The 21,760-nt window shown below is 47.9% G+C and overlaps 1 protein-coding gene across 1 annotated transcript in view; it reads left to right on the forward strand.

Moving 5' to 3' along the window:
- Mp (collagen XV/XVIII-type protein multiplexin) overlaps positions 1 to 21,760 on the forward strand; it is a 383,840-nt gene that overhangs the window by 321,233 nt on the left and 40,847 nt on the right. The window contains exons 17-22 of the mRNA XM_050168496.3: positions 2,460 to 2,570; positions 4,790 to 4,811; positions 5,369 to 5,442; positions 7,169 to 7,231; positions 8,946 to 9,027; positions 13,302 to 13,411. Coding sequence (XP_050024453.2) covers positions 2,460 to 2,570; positions 4,790 to 4,811; positions 5,369 to 5,442; positions 7,169 to 7,231; positions 8,946 to 9,027; positions 13,302 to 13,411 — 462 coding nt within the window. The remainder of the gene's footprint in view (positions 1 to 2,459; positions 2,571 to 4,789; positions 4,812 to 5,368; positions 5,443 to 7,168; positions 7,232 to 8,945; positions 9,028 to 13,301; positions 13,412 to 21,760) is intronic.

Here is a 21,760-nt window from a genome sequence, read left to right on the forward strand (position 1 = left end):
AATATTTGTTCACCAATTACCCGGCTTATTAGAGAACAATATTTAAACAAATGAAATTCCTGGGACATCCCAATCAATAGGTTAAAGTTTGCTATGTTATATTTATTTATTTATTTATTTATTTATTTATTTATTTATTTATTTTATTTATTTTTGATCTTTACTCGTGGCTGGCGAAGTACGAAAAGTGCCGCGCGACACCAGTGAGCCCAAAAGTGGTTTGAAGTAGCTTACTCCCCTCATTGTCTGGCTCGGAAACCACCTGCAAATGGCTGGAAGTTGTCGATGTTACGCATGCTTGTGTGACCAGGTCGCAAGCAAGCATGTGTGCGTGTAGCAATGCGTTCGACAAGCTTTCTTCTTCGCCTACTCTTTATTTTCTTATTGTTGGCTACTTCGACAATAAAGGCACGTATTTACTGGCAAAGTCAGTTATTTCGGACTTCCGTTTATCTGAACTTGTAGGCGGTCCCCGCCGAGTCCCAATTCTCGGTCGGTGACTGTGCCAGTTCCAGCATAAATTTTGTTATAGCGGTGCTATAAAGCGATTTGTCATTTTCCCAGTTTTCTGAAAAAAAATGTTAGCTACCGCATTGACTCCTTGATGGTTAACATTCTTCCAGCATTGTGAAAAGGGTGTACGACACTGTGTTACCCAGCTGCGCGTTGTTATCATTAAACGGAACTCCTGTTAATTGAAACGTATTTCTCTGTTTTACTGGTGTCACGTTTAACAAAATTCTACTGTATACCACATATGTGTATATGTTTCCGCTTAATTGCGCTGAGCCACAATATCAGCTTCGCAAACTGAAATTCTAAGAAGGCGAACGCTGTCAGAACGGATATTCACGCGTAGTTTTTTTCCTCTCTTACGGAACTTGTGTCTAGTGCTAATGGCACAATATTTTATGGAAAGAAAGCGTTGTCGGTATTTTTTTTGTTTTAATTGCAGGCTTAGTCGCTACACATCTCTTAATCACTGCTAGTCTAACACGTAGCTACCACACACGTGTAACTCACAATGAAAGGCACACGTGAATGAATTGCACACGCAATGAATTGGTGCGTCGTACTTGACGTACAAGCGGATGATGCGTGGAGGAGAGGGATCGGAGAGGGGAAAGGAAATGTAAGGAGGTGAACCAGATGCGCATCCGGTTTGCTACCCTAAGCAGGGGAAAATGGTGTAAGGAATTAAATGAAGTGATGGAGGGAGCGAAGCATTAATAGTACGAACACGCTCGGCTGCTCATCACGCCTGCAATCGCTCAGTGATCGGGCAAGCAGATTTCGGAAACTACTGTAATGATCCGCGTCTTTTTGTAAGCCTGCGACGCGTTCGGACCATGGTCCCTAACTACACTGGTGTTAGCGGTGGAGGACGGAAGAGTTGCGCTTTTATGCGAAGCATTCTTTGCACTTCGCGGTAGGTAGGTAGGCAGCTAGATTCCAGTGTCGCCTCGTATTACTAAGAGGAAAATACTGTGTCGTCGACTGCGGGTTTGGACCTCCGCCGTGGAGCCCAGCAGCCCGGTGCTCTAATCACTGGGCCACGATCGCACGCATCGTTCTCTCGTTCCAAAGGCAGCCAGCTCTTTGAAGCACTCGGCGCTGTGCGTCACGTGTCTCTTTCTCGTCTTCTTTCCGTGTTGCGCGTTGAGCGCCGTCGTAGACTGCACGACTTCCTGGACCGGCCCACTTTTCCCAGGACTTTCCTCGTAGCAGTTTACGCTACGTAGAAACTGTGCAACATTGTATCAATTTTATGAACGCCCACGTTAATGATGTTTTAACACTTGTTCACCGTAGTACAAATGTCATCGTCGTTCTTTAATGTACCACATGGCATAGCCATAAGTACGTACGATTGCATAACACGTAGTTGCAACCCGCCGCGGTAGCGCAGTGCCTTTGGTGAAACCCTCTTGTACTGCTCATTGAGTGCACGTTAACGAATCCCAGGTGCTCGAATTTAATCCAGAGTGCGGCGTGCTTTGTCTAGTAATCATATCGTGGTTATAGCAGGTAAAACCCCATGATTTAATTGAACACTTACGCGTAGTTGCTGATGACGTCACAATCAGTGTTTCGTCGCTTACTTACGTCCACTACCACTATCGTCATGTCGTAAACTCGCGTCGAGCGGCTCGTGTACATGTGCCTTTGCTGCCACACGATCCTCGTCGACGTAGTCGTCATCGAGCTGCTGTCGTCACACACGTGTTCGCTTGCGACGCACAAGCACAACTATCCTCAATTTACAGAAAATACGTTGGTTCATCTGGTAATGGTCTGCAGGACCGCAAACAATGTTGGATAGTCAGGTATCTTCGAAATGCTTCGCATAACATCGATTCCCACACTGCGTGGGATCTGCACATTCTTTATTATTTTTTTTATTTGGGCTTGATAGCGACTGCGGACTAATGCTCAGTGTGCACGTGTTATGGCTGAAGGTTGCCGAAGGACCGCCTGGACCCAAAGGAGAGCCCGGAGAATCGGTGAAAGGAAGCAAGGGTGAGCCAGGCCAGCCGGGACCACCGGGGCTGGGCACGTTCCTGGGAGCGGTAAGTTTGGAGGCAGTGGGGAGCTCGCACTGCAGGCCTGCCCTACAGTGTTCATGTTGTCCAACGGTTATTTTGTTGGCTGCTACTTTGTTTCACAGGCTGAGCACACGACGGCTCAGGGCATTTCTTTGTATGCGAGCGATCGTTCTTCGTTGACACGTGTAAACTGTGATACCCTGTTTAATTGTACATAAACCATATATGGTCGTCTTATAAGACAAGCATAGTCATACAGCTCTCACAAGCTTTCGTTCCAGTATGGAAATGGTGTGCAAAATACATTGATCAGCATTTACTTTCGACATGGATGTTACTATCAGTAGAGAAGGAAACGCCAGACACATGGTAGTTTTAAAGTTTTGTATCATATATCTTTAACGATTTTGCCTTCAAAAATATCTTGGTTGCGGAGGAGCTGAGGTAAAATAATTTCATAATTCCTATGTCCTTATAGGATGAAATTTCGTGCCTAACCGCAAGAAGCATTTGTCACACAGTCATTTCAATATATTCTGAAAATACCCTCCATCTTCCACGGACTATTTGCTCATTACTGTTTCCGGTGTAAGCACAGTACGTTTTTTTTCCTATTTTCATTGCATGTATTCATAGTTATAGAAGATTGCAGCGAGATTTCTGTGTGGAAGAACAGCGTTGGCTCGCCTTGCGTGTCTCCTTAGATATATGCGTAGGTTCGCAATACGATTGATATTATTCTTTCAAACTTCATGAATAATTTTTCGTATAATTGAGATTCCACGCAGCTTAAAATTCTGTGCAAGCTATGAACACTGAGACAACATTGACTCTTTTAATACGCGTGTATAGCTAGTACGAGTGCCATTTATGTCGTGAGATATATATATATAGCTGGCACAGTTTAAAGGAATCGTTATTGAGGTCTAAGGGATATGCACATGTATAAACAGGTCTGTGTCACGTCCTTTTGTTTTTACAAAAATAATCTCAGTGCGAAGGAGACGAGTGCACCTTCCAGCAGGCCACCGCGCTCGTCGCACGTTGCCAGCAAGACGCAGAAATGCAGCACGGGAAGGCTTCACCTAACAGAAACTCCGCGAATCTCAACTCAGAGACTCGAGCAAGTCGACGAGTGGTGCTTTTGTAAGGGACATAGATATCTGTTACGCATAATCATCGTTGCTAAGCAAAATGTCGTGCATGAGGGACCTCAAAGGTAAGTGATCAAGCAGACAGATGTTGGCGTACTTCCTGTTTAGGTTTTAAGAACCGTAAGCGCTGCCTTCTTTGGTCCACAAACATTTAATTTTTCTTAGGCCGAGTGTTCATGGTCTGATGTGTGTAAACCTGTCGCTAAGCGCCCTTAACCTTGCGGCTAAACTTAATCTGCTGTGGTAGCTTTACTTGTGTCTTTACATGCTTGCCTGCCTAGGCTTTCTTAATGTACAAACTTTGAAAAGGGTCAAATAATTCGAGGCCGCGCAACTCCAAATTAACAGGTGTCATGCTTGGTTCGGTTCACTCCCGGTTCCTCCCCCTTCAAGAGCACAATACGTTGTTCCGTTGCTGAACACATAATGACGGTACTAACTATTTTATCGTTTCATTCGCAGTTTTGCATATTCGTGAACCTTTGTGACTACAGGTGTGTGCGCGCACAGTAAAGAGAGTGGCATCAGTAATCACTAGCCTTTCTTGTCAGTGGAGATTTGTAAGACCGCTTCATTGAATATTGTACTTCTTTTGTGAATTTGAATGCATGTGTAAGTCCTCTACTAAGAGCGGGAAAGTGGACCAGAAGAGAAAGAAAGGCCCTCGTACTGTACTGCCAGCAAAAATAAAACGCTAGAGAGTCAAAACCAACTCCGATGCTTCTTTGAGTTGTCACATTCGTCGAGGCCTTGGACAATGCTACGACTCAGGTGCTAGCACGATCTTCTGGGAATATAGAAGGTTTAGCAAGTGCCCGCACTGGTATTGTACGCTGTTTCTATGTGTAATTATGTATTATAGATGTTCTGATTCATATTCTCCTCTACTCACTTTTCTGTTTATGTTACTGGTACACAAGATACAATAAACAAAGTTTCGCTCCCGACTATTTACTAACTGTTAACATATATACTATATGGGCTGTGATTTGGCTTTCCAGTTTGCTTGTACTGCACACATATACGACAAAAAAAAAATTTTTTTTCACTATACGCTTTTGTCTCTGCTTTCTTTTCTTCCATATTCAGGATGGCCTCACATACGTGACAAGTAAGTATTTTTTCTTTATGGCTACAATAAAAACAGCCACGTTGGTGTGCTTTTCAAGACTTCTCCCAAATAACCTAATTATGGGCGATTAACGAAGCTAGCAGATGACGTACGGCGTGATTTTCAGAAGAAAAAAATACGCCTATGCTACGCGATATTACCAAAGGCATAATGTACTTGTTTCATATGGATGGTCGATTGGCTAACTGAGAACAGTTCTTTCGCTATAGACGGGAATAACTCTTGTACGATCTTGTTGAGCATTTTTTACACTTATAAGAAGTTTGATAAGCATGCGGCTGAACGCTGAATGAAGGAAAGCTTAAGACATCGACTGGCTATTGTAAGATTGACGAATTCGTAAGAGGCACAACAACTTCGCTTACGCTCCCCATGATTCTCCCTCCCCCACCCTTTCCACTCTCCCCAGCCTTAGTGAAAGGCTCTACTCTAGAATGTTCTGATGTAGAAGCGTGCGCTTGTATTTGTGTGGGTAGTTATTAACGAAGGTGTTTGCGAAAAAGGCGTTCAAACGATTCTTTTGCCGCATTACTTAGGGAACGAACGGGGTGAACCTGGCCCACGTGGGCCTCCAGGAGAGCGGGGACCCATGGGATTCCCAGGGCTCAAGGCAAGTGCTTCTGATGTTTTTCTCTCGAACATAAAATAATTTGAGGCATTACGCTTCATCTCACTCGCTTCATACATCACTCGGACTTTGCAGGAAGCATACATTGCTTAGTCCTGCTTACAGGAGGTACATGAACGAATCACAGCTAGGACTTCAGGCACTGTGTTATATTGAACCATAATTTCCGTGTGTTAACTTCGAAATCTTTCAATATCCTTGAACTAGCTAAAGAGCTGGCTAGCCTAAGGCGTGCGACCTAGTGCGAGGATTTTGTGGCACATATTTGGCGTAGTTCTTGCAGTGGAGTTGATGTGTTGCAAGGCTCCATTTTATGTACATCCAAAGCACGTCATATTTAGAAATAGTTCAAGAAATGAAACAGCCTCATCAAATAACGGACTCCAACTCACGAATCGCAGTGTAGGTACTATAGGATTAGTTATAGGAAAGTTAGTGAGTAATACAGTGTGAATGGATACTGTGAACAGCAGCGAAATCAGAAATGAACTTTACGTCGTCGGCTATCCCCTTAAAAATTTGGTTTTAGCTGACTGCACTCTTTGTTGACGTTACCGTATGTTTAGCCGTTATGTAATCAGACACAATAACTAATAATATTAGAACCCACTATGTGAGTTCTTGGTACATCAAGCTAAAGTTTTCAAACGTTCATCAAAGTCAAGCTAAAGTTTTCAAACGTTCATCAAAGAACCCAATCGTAGTTTTGGCAAAAGTTTATATGGCTTCTGTAGGCTCGCTACATTTGTCGATGTTAATTATTGACATTCCTAAACAGTCGCTATTCATACGGGTTCTGCTGCCTGAATTTCTTCGGCGATTTGGTGTTTATTCTTCTAAGAAAGGTGGGGAATGAGGTGTGTGGTGCTTTCGCTCAGATATGTCTGTCACACTTGACTGATAACTTTATTTGCCGATAGGATTAATCAGACTATTTATTTATTTATTTATTTATTTATTTATTTATTTATTTATTTATTGATGCAACAAATCATTCTGCCCACACGGTCCACTTACCCTCCAAACTTCGGTTGTTGAATGCAGAGAACGAGAGTTCATTTAATCATTCTTGATATTGCCTCACAGGAGTACCGACCACCGCAGGTTCGAACCTAGCGAGCCACAGGGCTGCGTCAGCCATCAGCCTCTAGCGCCGCTGCGCCCGAGCTCAGGCCGCAAGGGGCTATCGAGGGACGCACGCAAGAACACCATATTGTCCTGAGTTAACTGATACCGTTTATTGTATCCGGCGGCGCCCGACACTGCACAAACGCCCGCTCCCGGGCGGCGGGGAACCAAAAGGCTCCCGCACCAAGGCCGGCAAATACAGTCAGGGGCGCCTGTAGCACGATGCTGCGAGAGCACAGGCTCAAGCTGGGACAGGCCGCTAGGAAAAGTCCCGGCGGCTATGATACTTGCTCTCGCGATATCCAGTGGGCCAACTCGCGAGAGCTCTGGCAATCTCCTTCGGCTTGGGCCTCCGATAAGCGCGGCTCGGCGGGGTACGACCTCACGCGAGCCCTAGGCACCCGTTCTTCGGCTTAGCGTCGGGACAGGATCAACACGAGGTACGCGCTCCCCACACGGGCAAAGGCATTGTGCGTGAGCTCAGTTCTAGTCACAAAGGTGTCGGCGGACGAGAGGAAGCATGTACTGTACGTACCCGGCGCAGTCCTAAGGGAGCTTTACAATGGCCGTGTTCTTTCAGGGCGAAAGGGGTGAAAGTGGGCCGCCTGGACCTCCAGGTTATGGATCAGGCCGTGGAGAAAAGGTATGGTGTCATCGTCTTCCTAAATAACTTCACGATGCTACTTTGATGAGTCAGTGCAACCTGCGGCAGGAATTTGTTGATAGAGGAGGATATATGTGCTTTCAGAAATGCGTACGTGTCGTCTGTGATAAACCGCTGCTTAGAGACGGATACGTCTGAGTGTTGTTTATGAAAAAATGTTACCGTGGGAAACTAGGCCATTGAATGATCGGCTGTCCAACAAATAAACTGCAACGACTAATAAGGAATGTAAAAGGAGACAAAACAGAAAAATTTTACCAAGATGTCACATCACGGGCACTCGTGCCTGAAGCTTCTCGGCGGCTTACACGGGAGCTCGTTATTAATGACTTCTCCTTAGTCAACGCGAGTCTCAGCAACAGCTAAGCTGTGACATGTAGACTTCGCTTGTCGCTACGCTTCTGCTACACGGAATCAAACCTAGCCCAAGCCAGCGCTATGACGTTTTCAGTCCCCACTTCACCACTTTCACGAGCGTAATCGATTCTGAAAAAAAAAAAATCATTCTATATAACACAATACAAGTGTATGTTTCGTCATGGATGCATGAATTGGTGTCTAAACTACGGTAGACACTCCGATTTACAAAGGCCTCTAACCTTAGGGGAAACAAGTCGTCTGTATTCAAGCGGTTATTGGGGCTTATATTTTCCATAAAACGTTGCAGATTAGCCATGCAATAGTGGCTATCTTTTCAAGGTGTGACATACTTCACACTTTTACAGTAAAGTGCTTGAGTCACGTCATATTCAATGCTGACGAGGTTGTCGTCAACCCTGTACTTTCTTAGCCGCTCGCGCCTATAGACCAGTGATTATAGGTTGCATCACAAAACATATTGGCTTCATATGGTTGTTGGAAGCACAAAATTGAGCCCCATTGGTCCCTTTATTCTTCTTGGTTGTTACAAACGTAGCGATGGTATCGATTCATGCAGCCCTGATGCCTTGAGGTTTTCGCACAAGGGCTTATTCTCCAGTTGCCTGCTCCTAAAATCACAATGGGTGTCGCCTGGGGTCAAAAGAATGTGCCTAATCCGCCACCACTGCTTTGGGTAGCGCTGGCTGACACTCCCAGGTCTGAGTATAGTGCACATAAATGGTCAAGACAGTGGACGATGGGATGACCGCTGCAGTAGCTGAATTGGTACGACATCGATCGTGTCGTGCGGAGGTTGGAGTCGGCACTCACTGGCGTCAAGTTGTCTTTTATTCTACTTTGATTTACTTTTAAACTGTTCCAAAATTGCAATTGAAAAACATGGTCAATTTTCCGTATACTTTCCGTGGCTTCATTGTCTTGTCGACTTCATATGGTTGCTACTAAGAATACATCAAGCTCCTTGGTCTCCCATATCCTCCTCGCTCTTTACAGCTTGGAACTGTCACTTAAGTAACTGTTGACTTAACAAATTAACTTCTACTTATCAAATACCTGTAATACGGTAGGGATTGGCGTACTATAATATTGTAGTCAACTTTCCTCAACGGCAAAGCAAGAGTGAAGCGCCTATGCGATCACGAGGTCGCATAGGCGCGTAATGTGTGTTGGCATTATCCATGTCTTTTTAAATGTCGAGATGCAACGAAAACTGTTGAAGGTTGTACTTTTGGACCAAACGTAGACATCCAAATAGTTTACGTTGCACTCAATTTATCTGCGGCTCCTTTAAGCAGAGACTCTGACTTTCCAGGGAGAACAGGGACCCCCAGGGCCACCCGGACCCCCTGGTTTGAGCCATTGGTCCGACACTTCTAACACGATCAACACGAGAGGTATGGATATGCACCTATCTGCATGTGCACTGTGCACAGTTGTGCCAGAAGCGATGCGAGAAATCTTAAAAGCTAACAGATGTCTTGGTCGCCACTCAAGTATCCACCCTGTCTGCTTTCTTTTCGCAACTCCCCTTCAGCCCTCAACCCATTACTGAAAGTAACGAAGAAGTGCAGTACAGCCTCGTCCCTCGCCTAGCCACGCTACTGTGCGCTGTTCAATAGTACGCCCCAACGAGGTGAAGGATTAGCAATACTGGAAGCTGTACGCTGTTAATAGTGTGCTGCGGATGAAAGTTGAACAGATAATTAAGTCAGTAATTTTACTTGCAAGAACAAGTTACAGTGTCTGCTCTCGTTCACAAAGCTTTTTGTCTAAGTCTCTTGTGTATCATTTGGGCCTCCGAGATCTGTAATGACCAATAAAATTTTACTTGCTATTGCAAGATATGCGTAGTTTCTACTCTGGTTAGTATCATCTTGTATAAAGTGTCCTGTGTGTCACATCTTATCACGCAAGAAAACGACGGCAGAAAAGCGAAGAATTGCATTGAAATCTTGGAGGCAGCAGTCGTCATTAGTAAGTAAGTGACCCTTATCCCTTTTGACTTAGGGCAGGCGTTTGTCAACGCCACACTTGCTTCTTCAAGTGCATGCTAGATGGCGCCACAAGTCCAACCTGCAGAGAAGATAGAGGCTTTTCGTCAACGCGCATCTGTAGCTACTTTTCAAGTTTGTAGCATCTGTAGCATTTCTGTCCGAGTCAACGCAGTTTTCTAGCGCATCTGTAGCATTTCTGTCCGAGTCAACGCAGTTTTCTAGTGTATCCGGTCGTCTTCGTGGTCGGATCCCGAAGATAGTGCTCTAACAAAAGCAGCCAGTAGGGAGAAAGAAACCACGGTTTGGGTAGTCATTCTGTATGACTTCTGCCCGGATTAACTGACAAGATTTGCGTCCTGAAAGAAAGTGCGTAAAGCTGCATAATTAATCACGACATACTTGCGCCTCTTGTGAACCTCTTTGCATTAAGGGCCGGGCACCTCTTGCTTTAGACTTGAGGTTTGACTTGTAATAGTGCTGGAGTCCGCCCGAGTGTAGTCTGTATGACTTCTGCCCGGATTAACTGACAAGATTTGCGTCCTGAAAGAAAGTGCGTAAAGCTGCATAATTAATCACGACATACTTGCGCCTCTTGTGAACCTCTTTGCATTAAGGGCCGGACACCTCTTGCTTTAGACTTGAGGTTTCACTTGTAATAGTGCTGGAGTCCGCCCGAGTGTAGTCTGTATGACTTCTGCCCGGATTAACTGACAAGATTTGCGTCCTGAAAGAAAGTGCGTAAAGCTGCATAATTAATCACGACATACTTGCGCCTCTTGTGAACCTCTTTGCATTAAGGGCCGGACACCTCTTGCTTTAGACTTGAGGTTTCACTTGTAATAGTGCTGGAGTCCGCCCGAGTGTAGTCTGTATGACTTCTGCCCGGATTAACTGACAAGATTTGCGTCCTGAAAGATAGTGCGTAAAGCTGCATAATTAATCACGACATACTTGCGCCTCTTGTGAACCTCTTTGCATTAAGGGCCGGACACCACTTGCTTTAGACTTGAGGTTTCACTTGTAATAGTGCTGGAGTCCGCCCGAGTGTAGTCCCGCTCTGCTCGGGTTGCTTCCATAATGCTCTAGAGACGCACATTGGGCTCTCTCCACTTTGGGTGACTGCGGATTTCCAGAGGCGCGCCTACTCAGTGTCACTGCGTATATGCCACTGGGTACGTGTGCATACGTATACACAGAGATACAGAGCCATATGATGCACACGTCGCAAGAGTAGTAACCGTTCGCTGCAAAACACTTATATGATTCATAACAAACATTCCCTACCCAACCAAATAGGCTTCTCAATACATAGTTGTCAACTGGAGGTGAGTCTCCTTAATTATTTTGCCCTTTAGCTTCGCGATAACGCCACGCGACTGTTCATGCTCTCCACCACGTTTTGCACTAAGCAAGTACGTGTCTGTCCGCCAATACGTTTGTTCTCGACTTTGGAAATTCGGTTCGGTCCCAAGGCGTAGTTGAAAATAGCACGCAACCTTAGAATGCCTCCCCACCCGCCACATTTTTTTTTGTTTAGCTTTATCTAGCTTCTCCCACCCAAACGCCCCAACGACGATGCTACTGCGGAGACTTCGCCACGTGACGGTGAACTGCAGTCTTCGGGTACGGCTCAGTTACCATTACACTGTCTCCGGGTGCTCGGCGGGAAACCTGTCCAGCAGATGCGCAAACCCCGAGGAATAAAGCAGAGAAACCTTCGCTTAAAAAAAGAAAGGGAAAATAATGAATTGTGTTCTTGAAGGCAGGTATTTGTGGCAGTGAAGTCATTTAGGTAGCATTTGATGTTTCATTTCTTAGTTTCCTAGAGAGTCGAGCCAATCAACAGCACATCTGTAGGGCCAGTACAGAAGGCCGTATGTGCCGATTCGTCTGCCTCTCGACCGCTTTGTCGTCTATACATGACGAGAAACACACTCACTCACGACAATCCTCAGGTCGGTTGAAGTTCTTTTTTTTAAGAAATCTTTGCTTTTAAAGTAGGAACAGTGGCGCATTGTATGCTTGAGTTTTACACCCATGTCTTTCTTGCCACAACACAGGACTGAGTAAAACACAATAAAAGGTGGCCGTATGGTACAACGCTCCTCTCTATTTATTTTGCTCGTATCGAACTCGAACTATACTTGAACTATATTGGTCGCTTCCCAAGGTTTGAGATGTGGCTCGTCTGCAATCCGAATGGCCTTTCCATTTCACGAGGCACAGGTGATCCCTCCTGAGCTCGAAGCACATGACGGCGTGGCTGCTTGAGAAGAGGGAGCAACGCTGTGTGCTACGTAAGAGAAGGGAATTGTTTGAGGTTTAGCATTAGTCCCGTGCTAACGTGTCAATGAGTGGTCTCGTCATTGTCAGAGCAAATGAAAGTCCGCAATGAACAAGAATTCACATGGGTCTTTCCCAGTTCTTGCAGATCTCCATCTTCCGGTTTATTAGTTGGTGTGGCGATGCAGGCCGCGCATGAGATTTACTATCTGTGCCGCCTCGCAATGTAATCTCCTCTCAATCAAGAATGCAGGTGAGGCTCCTCCTTGAAAAAACATCACGTGCCTGCACTCCGTCCCTCCACGTTTCAAGAAACAGTTTTCTTACACGTGGTACCGGCACGAAGAGGGTGTGCCCTAGTTATTAGCCAACAATGAGAACGCCGATGTCACGCACCGCGCGGAGCAACAACCAAAATTATTAATTATATGAATGATGAGAACTGGCGACAGCTGAAACATGTCGTTTGAATAAGAGAAAGACTCCACTGACCTTTTGTACAAATTATATTCTCGACTGAACCCTCCCCCCCAACCCCTCATGTGTGGGGTGCACGCCACCGCCTTGATGTACCAAGAAAGGCCGAATGGTCTGGTTCATCTCATCACAGACATGCATGCGACTTACACTCTCCACACAAAAAGCTCCCATCGCAGGGTGAGGCGTTTCGCGACAAGCAAGCGCCAAGGACAGGGGAACGGGAGAAAGACTTGGACGATATGCGATTCGCTGGCGCATTAACAGATGTTCGATTTGAGTAGCCCTTACGGCTGCATTTTCGATTTGATACATAATATTAGTACAAATGTATTACGAGTTTCTGAGTTAGCGGGCAGTTCAGCAGCAATGACTGTCGATGGTTCAAAAATAGCCCCGCGGAGGAGTTACTGTTAGAGGCTGTTGGAGGACGACAAGACGGTGCCGAGTTATAGCGTAAAAGGCCGATAGAATTGGGGGCGCTCAGAAAAGCGAAGAATAATACGTTCACATAACCTGTCGAAAAACAAGCACTTCTGAGAAGACATCGCTGGCGGTTATTAACAGGGAGAATACGGAATGTTACAGCGATGATGAAAGAACAAAATGTATTACTGCAATGCATTCATTGTGGCCTATATTGACCATAATGGGAACAAGCTATCCTTTCAGTCACGTCGTTTGCTTCCTTGATATACAATCAAAATGATCAGGCCATGTATTCTTTGATAGAAGCGCGTATGGTAAAGGATAAAATATTAAGTAAACGGAAGTGTCATGGCTTATGAGGTACTTATCATTATAGTATACGTCACCTTAACCCGAGATGCAGCAAACCTCACTAAGTTTTTGTCAGTTACAAGCATTACGCAGCGCATTTCCAGACGAATACTTGTGTTGTTTTTTCGTCACAGGGGGACAGATCGTTCCTGGACCTCCAGGACCTCCAGGCCCTCCGGGACCGCCTGGTCCTGCATATATGCCACCCAAGAACACCGTCCCTCCGCCCTCCATCGTCCCAGGGGTGAGGCGGATGTTGCTTTTTATCAATCAATCAATCAATCAATAAAAAAAGAAACTAGTAACAATCACACAAACAAGAAAACAAGCAGACAACAAGTAAACAAACATATGAACGAACAATATGGTTGACTGATTTATTATCGTGTTCTGAAATCGATGTTATTGCTCTTCTTGAATTCACATTCCTGTTACACGCACGATCATAATAGCTTCAGAGTCTTAAATAAGGACAAAGCTATCGAACAGTTTTGTTGCGCTACATTTAACTACGTATTTAGCGGCACGCCCCCAAACATCGCCATGCTCCTTGCTTATTTGGGGTCTTTGTGCGTACAGTGGCTACGCCTGTCGTGCTTATTTAGTACGCGCAATTGGATCGTGAATGGACAAAATGCGAAGTCATCTTTACATGCCATCAAGTAAGGGTGACGTGCCACAGGACTTAAGTGCGGCACGGTAATTGAAGTATTGACCACTGGTAAAACGAAAGGGGTGCTAAAGAGGAGTATTGCGTTAACCTGAATTGGTGAGCTGAACTTCGGAATACCAGTAATGATAGTTTTAGCAAGGCGAAGGCCTCTTACGTGAAAAAAGACGTAAAAACAAAACACTACTGGCGATGCCACCTTGAAGGTCGTGAACTGGGCTTCCGTGGACATGGTATGGCTTTTGACAGTAGTGGCTTAAGACTGATTGTTTCTGTGTCAGAAAGTGGTGGTTATGTTATTGCATCCTCCAGTCGTCTAATTCAAATCTGGCGCTTCCCGCACCGGCCTTCGCACTCTCTCCCTCGCTGAGCGCCAGTGATCATGTGGCGAACTGGTCAGACGAGTTAAGAAACAATAGGAGCGCTTCGCTCCCCGTCGCCGCATCGGCGATGCAACGGCTGCAGCGGTAGTGGCACGCGTGCACGCACTTTGTGACATTGTAGAGACCCGCCGTGGTAGCTTGGTGGCTTTGGTTTTGCACTGCTAAGCCCGAGGACGTGGGATCGAATTCCGACAACGGCTGCCACATTTCGATAGGGGGCGAAATGTGAAAACGCCCGCGTACCGTGCACTGTGTTAAAGAACCGCAGGTGGTCGAGAGTATGTATTGCGGAGTCTACGGCGCGCCTCATAATCATATTGTGACACGCTGACGAAGAAGATGTTTTAATCCTGGTCGGAAGAAGACTACGCTCTGGACTTCGCGCGCTGTCTACCATGTTGTCAGCTGCTACAATTGTTGTAAATATCTTGTAAATATACGTCTGACTGTTTTTAACCCCGTAACATTTTTGGTGGAGGTTGCGGGATCATTATCAAGACGGATTTACGCAGCGGGCGCTCGCATCCTCGCCAGCTCAAGGCGAGGATGCTTCGGGCCCGTCGGCACCCACGCCCACCGTCATTCTAGCACAACCACGCGACCCAGGAACCTTTTCTGGCACCGACGACACTGATGTTGAAGCCTGGCTTCAACTATATGAGCAGGTGAGCGCCAGCAACCACTGGGACCAGACCATCATGCTCGCTAACGTGATATTTTACCTCGTGGGCACGGCACGCGTCTGATTTCAGACCGTCTGATTTCAAACAGAAGCTCAAAGATTTGTTTGGCAAGCCTGTTGGACGTCAGCGCGCCGCCCAAAAAGACCTCGCTTCGCGTGTCCAAATCCTACCTCACGTACATCCAGGACGTGCTCGCTCTGTGCCGCAAAGTGGATCCGAAGATGTCCGAACCTGATAAGGTTGCACATGTCATTAAGGGCATAGCAGATGATGCCTTCCATCTCCTTGTCTTCAAGAATTCTTCCACTGCGCAAGCCATCATTACCGAATGCCGGCGGTTTGAAGAAGCCAAGAGTCGCCGCATTGCCCAGCCATTTCCCCGCATTCACAACACGGCTGCTTCGTCCACCTGCGAAGACCTCCACGGTCCGCCCACACCCAACCGCTCTGACGACATCCTCCATGTCATCCGACGCTAAACAGAAGCCGCATCTCCTGTCACGACCCCAACCCATGGCCCAGACAATTGCCAGGCGACCGTCTCATTGATACAGTCCGTCGTGCGCCAAGAATTGGCCAACGTTGCCTTGACCAACGTCTGCTCAGTTAATCGGCCTGACTACACTCCGTCCAGCACTGTCATACGCGCCCGCAGTCTGAATGCCCCAACCCGGTATCGCAACCCGACCGAATGGCGTACTCCAGACGACAGGCCTATATGCTTCACTTGTGGCCGTATCGGCCATATTTCATGTCACTGCCGGTCTTCGTGGAATTAGACCCCCTGGTCCTGCCACCCATCCCAGGGCCCTCATGCTGGTCCTCGGTTTGCCCCGCAAACGCAGCCAGCAAATTATGGCGACACTTCTCGTCCTACCCGCTCTAGCCGCTCTCCTTCGCAACGTCGCCGCTTCTCCCGATCGCCCCCATCTCGCCGATCACCGTCCCCTAGTTCCTTTCCGCGCACCCTTCCGGAAAACTAACGAGTGCAGCACCTGGAGGTGATGCTGCCAAACCGACCCGACGAAAAAATCCTCTTTTGATCTTGCCCACACATCGGAACCTCATTAACGTGAACGTGGGTGGTGTACCTGTTACGGCTCTGATTGACACTGGCGCGCACGTATCTGTGATGAATGCTCAGCTTCGGAATTGTTTCAAGAAAGTCCTCCCTCCTGCCCCTTCGCCTGTGGTTCAAGTCACCGACGGTGGAACACCAGCCGTTATTGGCATGTGTCCGGCTCGCGTGAGTGTCGCCGGACATCATACTTCTGTTTTGTTTTATGTACTAGAGCACTGCCTTCACGACCTCATCCTGGGCCTTGACTTTCTTTCTACACATTCCGCTTTGATAGACTGTTCTGCTGGTGTTGTGCAACTCGCTCTACCTGCTGCTATTGACCCTCCCGATAGTGCTGCGATACGGCTATGTTCTACAGAGCATATTCGCCTCCCTCACCATGCCGTTACCTGCATAGGTGTCTCCCCCGTTCCACCTGTACCAGACGGTGACTACATCGTATCTCCTAATCCGGATGTCCTGCTCTCGCATAACGTCGCTTTCCCTCACACCGTCGTTACCAGTTCGGACAACACATCTTGCCTTCCGCTTGTGAACTTTGGACTCGGTACACAAGTACTCCCGCGCGGAATATCCCTGGCGCAAATAACGCCAGCCAGAGACTACCTCATTTCGGTTTTAACTTGTGACAGCTCCTCGTGTTCAACTCTTGCTTCGCCCCCTGTCCCTTCAGACTTGAATGCCCTAACAAAAATGATTGTTTGTTTGTTTGTTTGTTTTTGTTTATTTTTTGTTTATTGACAAAACAACGCTCAAGAGCGGTTTGTCTTGGTGCCAAGGCAAAAGGCGGCATTAAAAGCCACCTGACTAGGCCTTTGACACCAGACAGCATGCGCAGCACACAACATGAGCGCAACATGCTTCAAAACACACTGCATAATATCAAACACATACAAATAAAAATGCATGTACAGAGTATCAAACACGATAAAGCAAGATAAGGAAGAATGACAGAATTAGTCGTGAACACATTCATCATCAACAAGACACAGAACTATTAAGGCCAATGGACTACAATTGGATTTGAAGAGAACAAAACAAATGTACAACAAAATTACAACTGTTGGAGGAAATACATTTTGGTTAGTTTTCTGAAAGCAAGCAAGGAGGGAGCACTCTCCATTGTATCTAAAAACGATGGATAACAATTCAGTAGGTTCGGAATTTGCCATTTTAATAATTGCACACCGTATCTAGTTCTCGTTTTAATCTTTACAAAGTTCTTATTTCTGAAATAATATGATGTCTCCGTATTTGTATATGTATGAAAAAACAGCTCCCGACCTTCCTCCCCAGCGTGCTCAAGAACTACGTTGCCTCCTTGCCTCATACTGGGACATATTCGACCTTGAAGAACGCCCTCTAGGACAAACATCTGTCCTAAAACATCGAATAAACACCGGTGATGCTAGCCCGATCCATCGGCGACCCTACCGCGTCTCGCCTACTGAGCGACATATCATCCAACACGAAGCTGACAAGATGCTTTCTCGAGACATCATCGAACCTTCTTGCAGCCCATGGGCATCCCCTGTTGTACTAGTTAAAAAGAAGGACAAGAGTTGGCGATTTTGCGTCGATTATCGACACCTCAACAAGGTCATAAAGAAAGCCGTCTATCCGCTACCACGCATTGACGATGCCCTGGATTGCCTGCATGGAGCACAATATTTTTCGTCCATCGACCTTCGCTCCGGCTACTGGCAAATTGCCGTCGATGACGTGGACCGCGAGAAGACAGCTTTTATTAATCCCGATGGCCTGTATCAGTTCAAAGTGATGCCTTTCGGTTTATGTAATGCCCCGGCCACATTTGAACGAATGATGGACGCCCTCCTACATGGTTGGTTTCAAGTGGTCCATCTGCCTCTGTTACCTGGACGACGTGATCGTTTTTTCTCCGACTTTTGCGACACACCTCGAGCGCCTATCGACGATCCTATCTGTTTTCCGTCAGGTGGGGCTACAACTAAATTCGCCGAAGTGCCATTTCGGTCGTCGTGCAATTTCTGTGCTCGGGCATCTCTTCGATTCTTCTGGTGTACGTCCTGATCACGATAAAATACGGGCAGTCAGACTTTCCGGTACCAACATGTGCCAAGGATGTTCGCAGCTTCTTGGGCCTTTGCTTCTACTTCCGTCGGTTTGTCCGAAATTTTGCGAACGTTGCGCGCCCTCTCAATCTCAAGAAAGACGCTGCATTCATTTGGGCCCCTGAGCAAGCTGGTGTTTTCACCGAGCTGATTGGGCTGCTCACGTCCCCGCCCATTCTCGCTCACTTTGATGCGTCAGCTCCAACAGAAGTCCGTGCCGATGCCAGTGGCCACGATATTGGCGCTATCTTGGCACAAAAAACAGCAAGGGCAAGAACGTGTTATTGCCTACGCCAGCCACCTTCTTTCCTCTGCTGAGCGCAATTATTCCATCATTGAACGCGAGTGTCTGGCTCTCGTTTGGGCAGTGGATAAATTCCGCCCTTATTTCTACGGCCGCCAATTCACAGTCATCACTGATCACCACGCTCTGTGTTGGCTTTCGTCCCTCAAAGATCCTTCAGGGTGCCTTGGCCGCTGGGCTCTGCGCTTTCAAGAATACAGCTATTTAGTTGTGTACAAGGCCGGCCGGTTACATCAAGATGCTGTTACGTTTCGCCTACAACGCGCGGTAATGCCGGCGCGGATGCAACGGACGCCGGGGCTTTGTTCAAAGCGGCGGACATTTTGGCCCGTTCGACGCCGCCGCAACGCCTACCCGCCAAGCGTGTCCAGGCGTGTTTCAGTGCCACGTGTCTTCGTGTGTGCGTGTGTGTGTGTGTGCCCACGCTTTTCAAAGCGCGGCAGCCGGGGAGCGGAGCTCCCCAAGTGAAGGTTGGCGATGCGTCACTACACTCGGTTCAGCAGGTCTCTCGGCTCGACCGTGCGCGCCGTCGTGGGCTCATGCTCCGCCGTCCCGTGACCTTCATCCCGTGACCTTCATCCCGTGACCTTCCCTTTTGGACCGCGACGCCGAGAGTATAAGAGCAGCTGCCCCCGGACGCCAGGAGAGAGGCTCCGATTTGTACTGTTGAGTTACGTGCTCTCCCGTCTCTCCACTTCGGTCGACCTGACCGGCCGCTCTTTTGCTATGTTAGAATAAACAAGTTGTTCTGTTACCAGTCTTCTCTTGCTTTGCCGGGACCTTCGGATGCTTCCAGTGCCCCAGGCCGCCAGGCCAACGCTACCCTTGGGGCTTGCGACCCATTGGCAATAACGGGCGTCAGCACCGAGACCCCATCAACTCGTGCCAGCGGTGCGATTCCAACAATGCGGACTGCTTGTCGCGCCATCCTGTCGACCCTTCTGACGTTTCTGCGTCCGGCATACCTGTCACCGTTCTCTCTCTGGCTGCTTTTCGCGATATTGGAGCTGAACAACGTCGGGACGCCTCCTTACAACACCTTATTCATTCAACGGCTCACTTCAACGACGCCCGATCCTTCCCTTCGCATGTTCGAACTCCAAAATGGTATATTGTACCGCTCTAACATGCTCCCAGACTGCCCTGCCCAACTCTTCATTGTGCCTGAGCATCTGCGTCAGACTGTTCTCGCCCAGCTTCATGATGTACCGACTGCAGGTCACCTTGGCGTGTCACGGACTTATGACCGCGTTCGTCGGCGTTTCTTTTGGCCTGGTCTCTACCGTGACGTCTGCCGTTATGTCGCTACGTGTGACCTTTGTCAACGACGCAAAAAGCCGACCACACTCCCTGCTGGTCGCCTTCAACCACTTGACGTACCATCAGAACCATTCTTCCGTGTAGGTGTTGATCTTTTAGGCCCTTGTCCTACGTCTGCTTCGAGAAACAAGTGGATTGCTGTAGCAACAGACTACGCCACCCGAGATGCAATCACACGGGCTCTTCCGACAAGCTGTGCAACCGATGTCGCCGACTTCCTCCTAGAGAACGTCATCCTTCATCACGGCGCCCCTCGACAGCTCCTCACCGACCGAGGCCGTTACTTTCTTTCTAAAGTTGTCAATGACATTCTACACTCGTGCGGGACTAAACACAAACTTGCTACTGCTTACCATCCACAAACTAACGGTCTAACCGAGCGCCTTAACCGCACCCTTATTGACATGCTGTCCATGTATGTCTTCGCTGACCATCGCGACTGGGACGTTGTGCTGCCGTTCGTTACTTTCGCCTACAATTCGTCTCGCCATGATACCGCAGGCTACTCTCCATTCTTCCTCTTGTTTGGTCGCGACCCTACTCTACCTTTCGACACCGGTTTGCCTGCTAGTCTGAATTCCACATCCGAGTACGCCCGTGAAGCCATAATCAAAGCACAAGAAGCACGCCATATTGCCCGACGTCGACTTGTGGAGTCGCAGGACAATCAGCGGCGCTTATATCACGCCCGCCATCGTGACGTCCATTACACACCGGGCGCCCTGGTTCTCCTTTGGTGGCCGTCGCGACGCGTTGGCCTCTCGGAGAAGTTACTTTCACGCTACTCTGGCCCTTACCGTGTCCTGCGTCAAGTAACTGACGTCACGTACGAAATCACCCCTCTTGAGCCAACCGTGACTCAGCAACGCTCCGACGTGGTCCACGTCGCGCGTCTTAAGTTGTATCATTCGCCCGCCTCCTAACCAGCACCGAACCGGTGCTTCAGCCGCCGGGGGTCATGTGACACGCTGACGAAGAAGATGTTTTAATCCTGGTCGGAAGAAGACGACGCTCTGGACTTCGCGCGCTGTCTACCATGTTGTCAGCTGCTACAATTATTGTAAATATCTTGTAAATATACGTCTGACTGTTTTTAACCCCGTAACAATATTGTGCGAACGCCGCAAGCCCCCTTCCATGCCTCTCTCCGAGCATACGATCGACATTCCTACCAAACCTTTCTTTTTGGTGTTGTTGTCTGTGTGGCTGCATACACGTAGTCCTTTGCCAACGTCAACTGCAAAAGGTTGCCGTTGCTACCAATTATGCCATCCGCTACGCCAGTACACGAGCCCTGCCCACCTGCTGCGCCGCGGACGTCGCGGATTTCGTTCTGCACAATGTTCTATACTGCACCACAATGTTATACTCCTTACCGATCGCGGACGCTACTTCTTGTCGAAAGTAATCGATTACATCCTTCGCTCATGCTCTACTGCACAATGGGTCGCCACTGCTTACCACCCCCATACAAACCCCTTTACCGAACGCTTCAACAGAACACTCACCGACGTGCTTGCTACGTACGTTCCCGCGGACTACCCCGACTGGGACGTCGTTCCGCCGTATGTCACTATTGCATATAATTCGTCCCGTCATGGCACCATATACTCGCCGTTTTGCGTACTGTTCGGCCGTGATCCTGTTTTGCCTGCGGACACCGCACTTCCAAATGCAGTGGAGTCGATCGCCGAGCACTTATGTACGCGATGCCATTACCCTGGCTGCCTAAGCTTGTCAGATTGCGCACGCCTGCCTCTCGGTTTCACAGGCTCACCAAAAGCCCCGCTACGACAAGCACCATAGGGATTTTTTACCTGGTTCCCTCGTGCTCCTGTGACCGCCGTCTCTTTGTCACGTATGAGACTGCTGCTGCCGACCGGTTGCATCGTTGGTTCAAACAAAAACGGACGTTGTTCGCGCTGGTCGTTTGTAGCCCTACGTGCCCGCTTTCAGTGTCTCACCGTAACTTGCTCCGGGACGGCGCTTCCTTGCCGGCGGGCTTAGTGGCGCGGTCACTAAGACGACTAGCCAGCTCAAACGAATAGGGCGAAGTTCA

This window comes from Dermacentor andersoni, chromosome 1 (assembly GCF_023375885.2).
Source record: "Dermacentor andersoni chromosome 1, qqDerAnde1_hic_scaffold, whole genome shotgun sequence".
Taxonomy (NCBI): Eukaryota; Metazoa; Arthropoda; class Arachnida; order Ixodida; family Ixodidae; genus Dermacentor; species Dermacentor andersoni.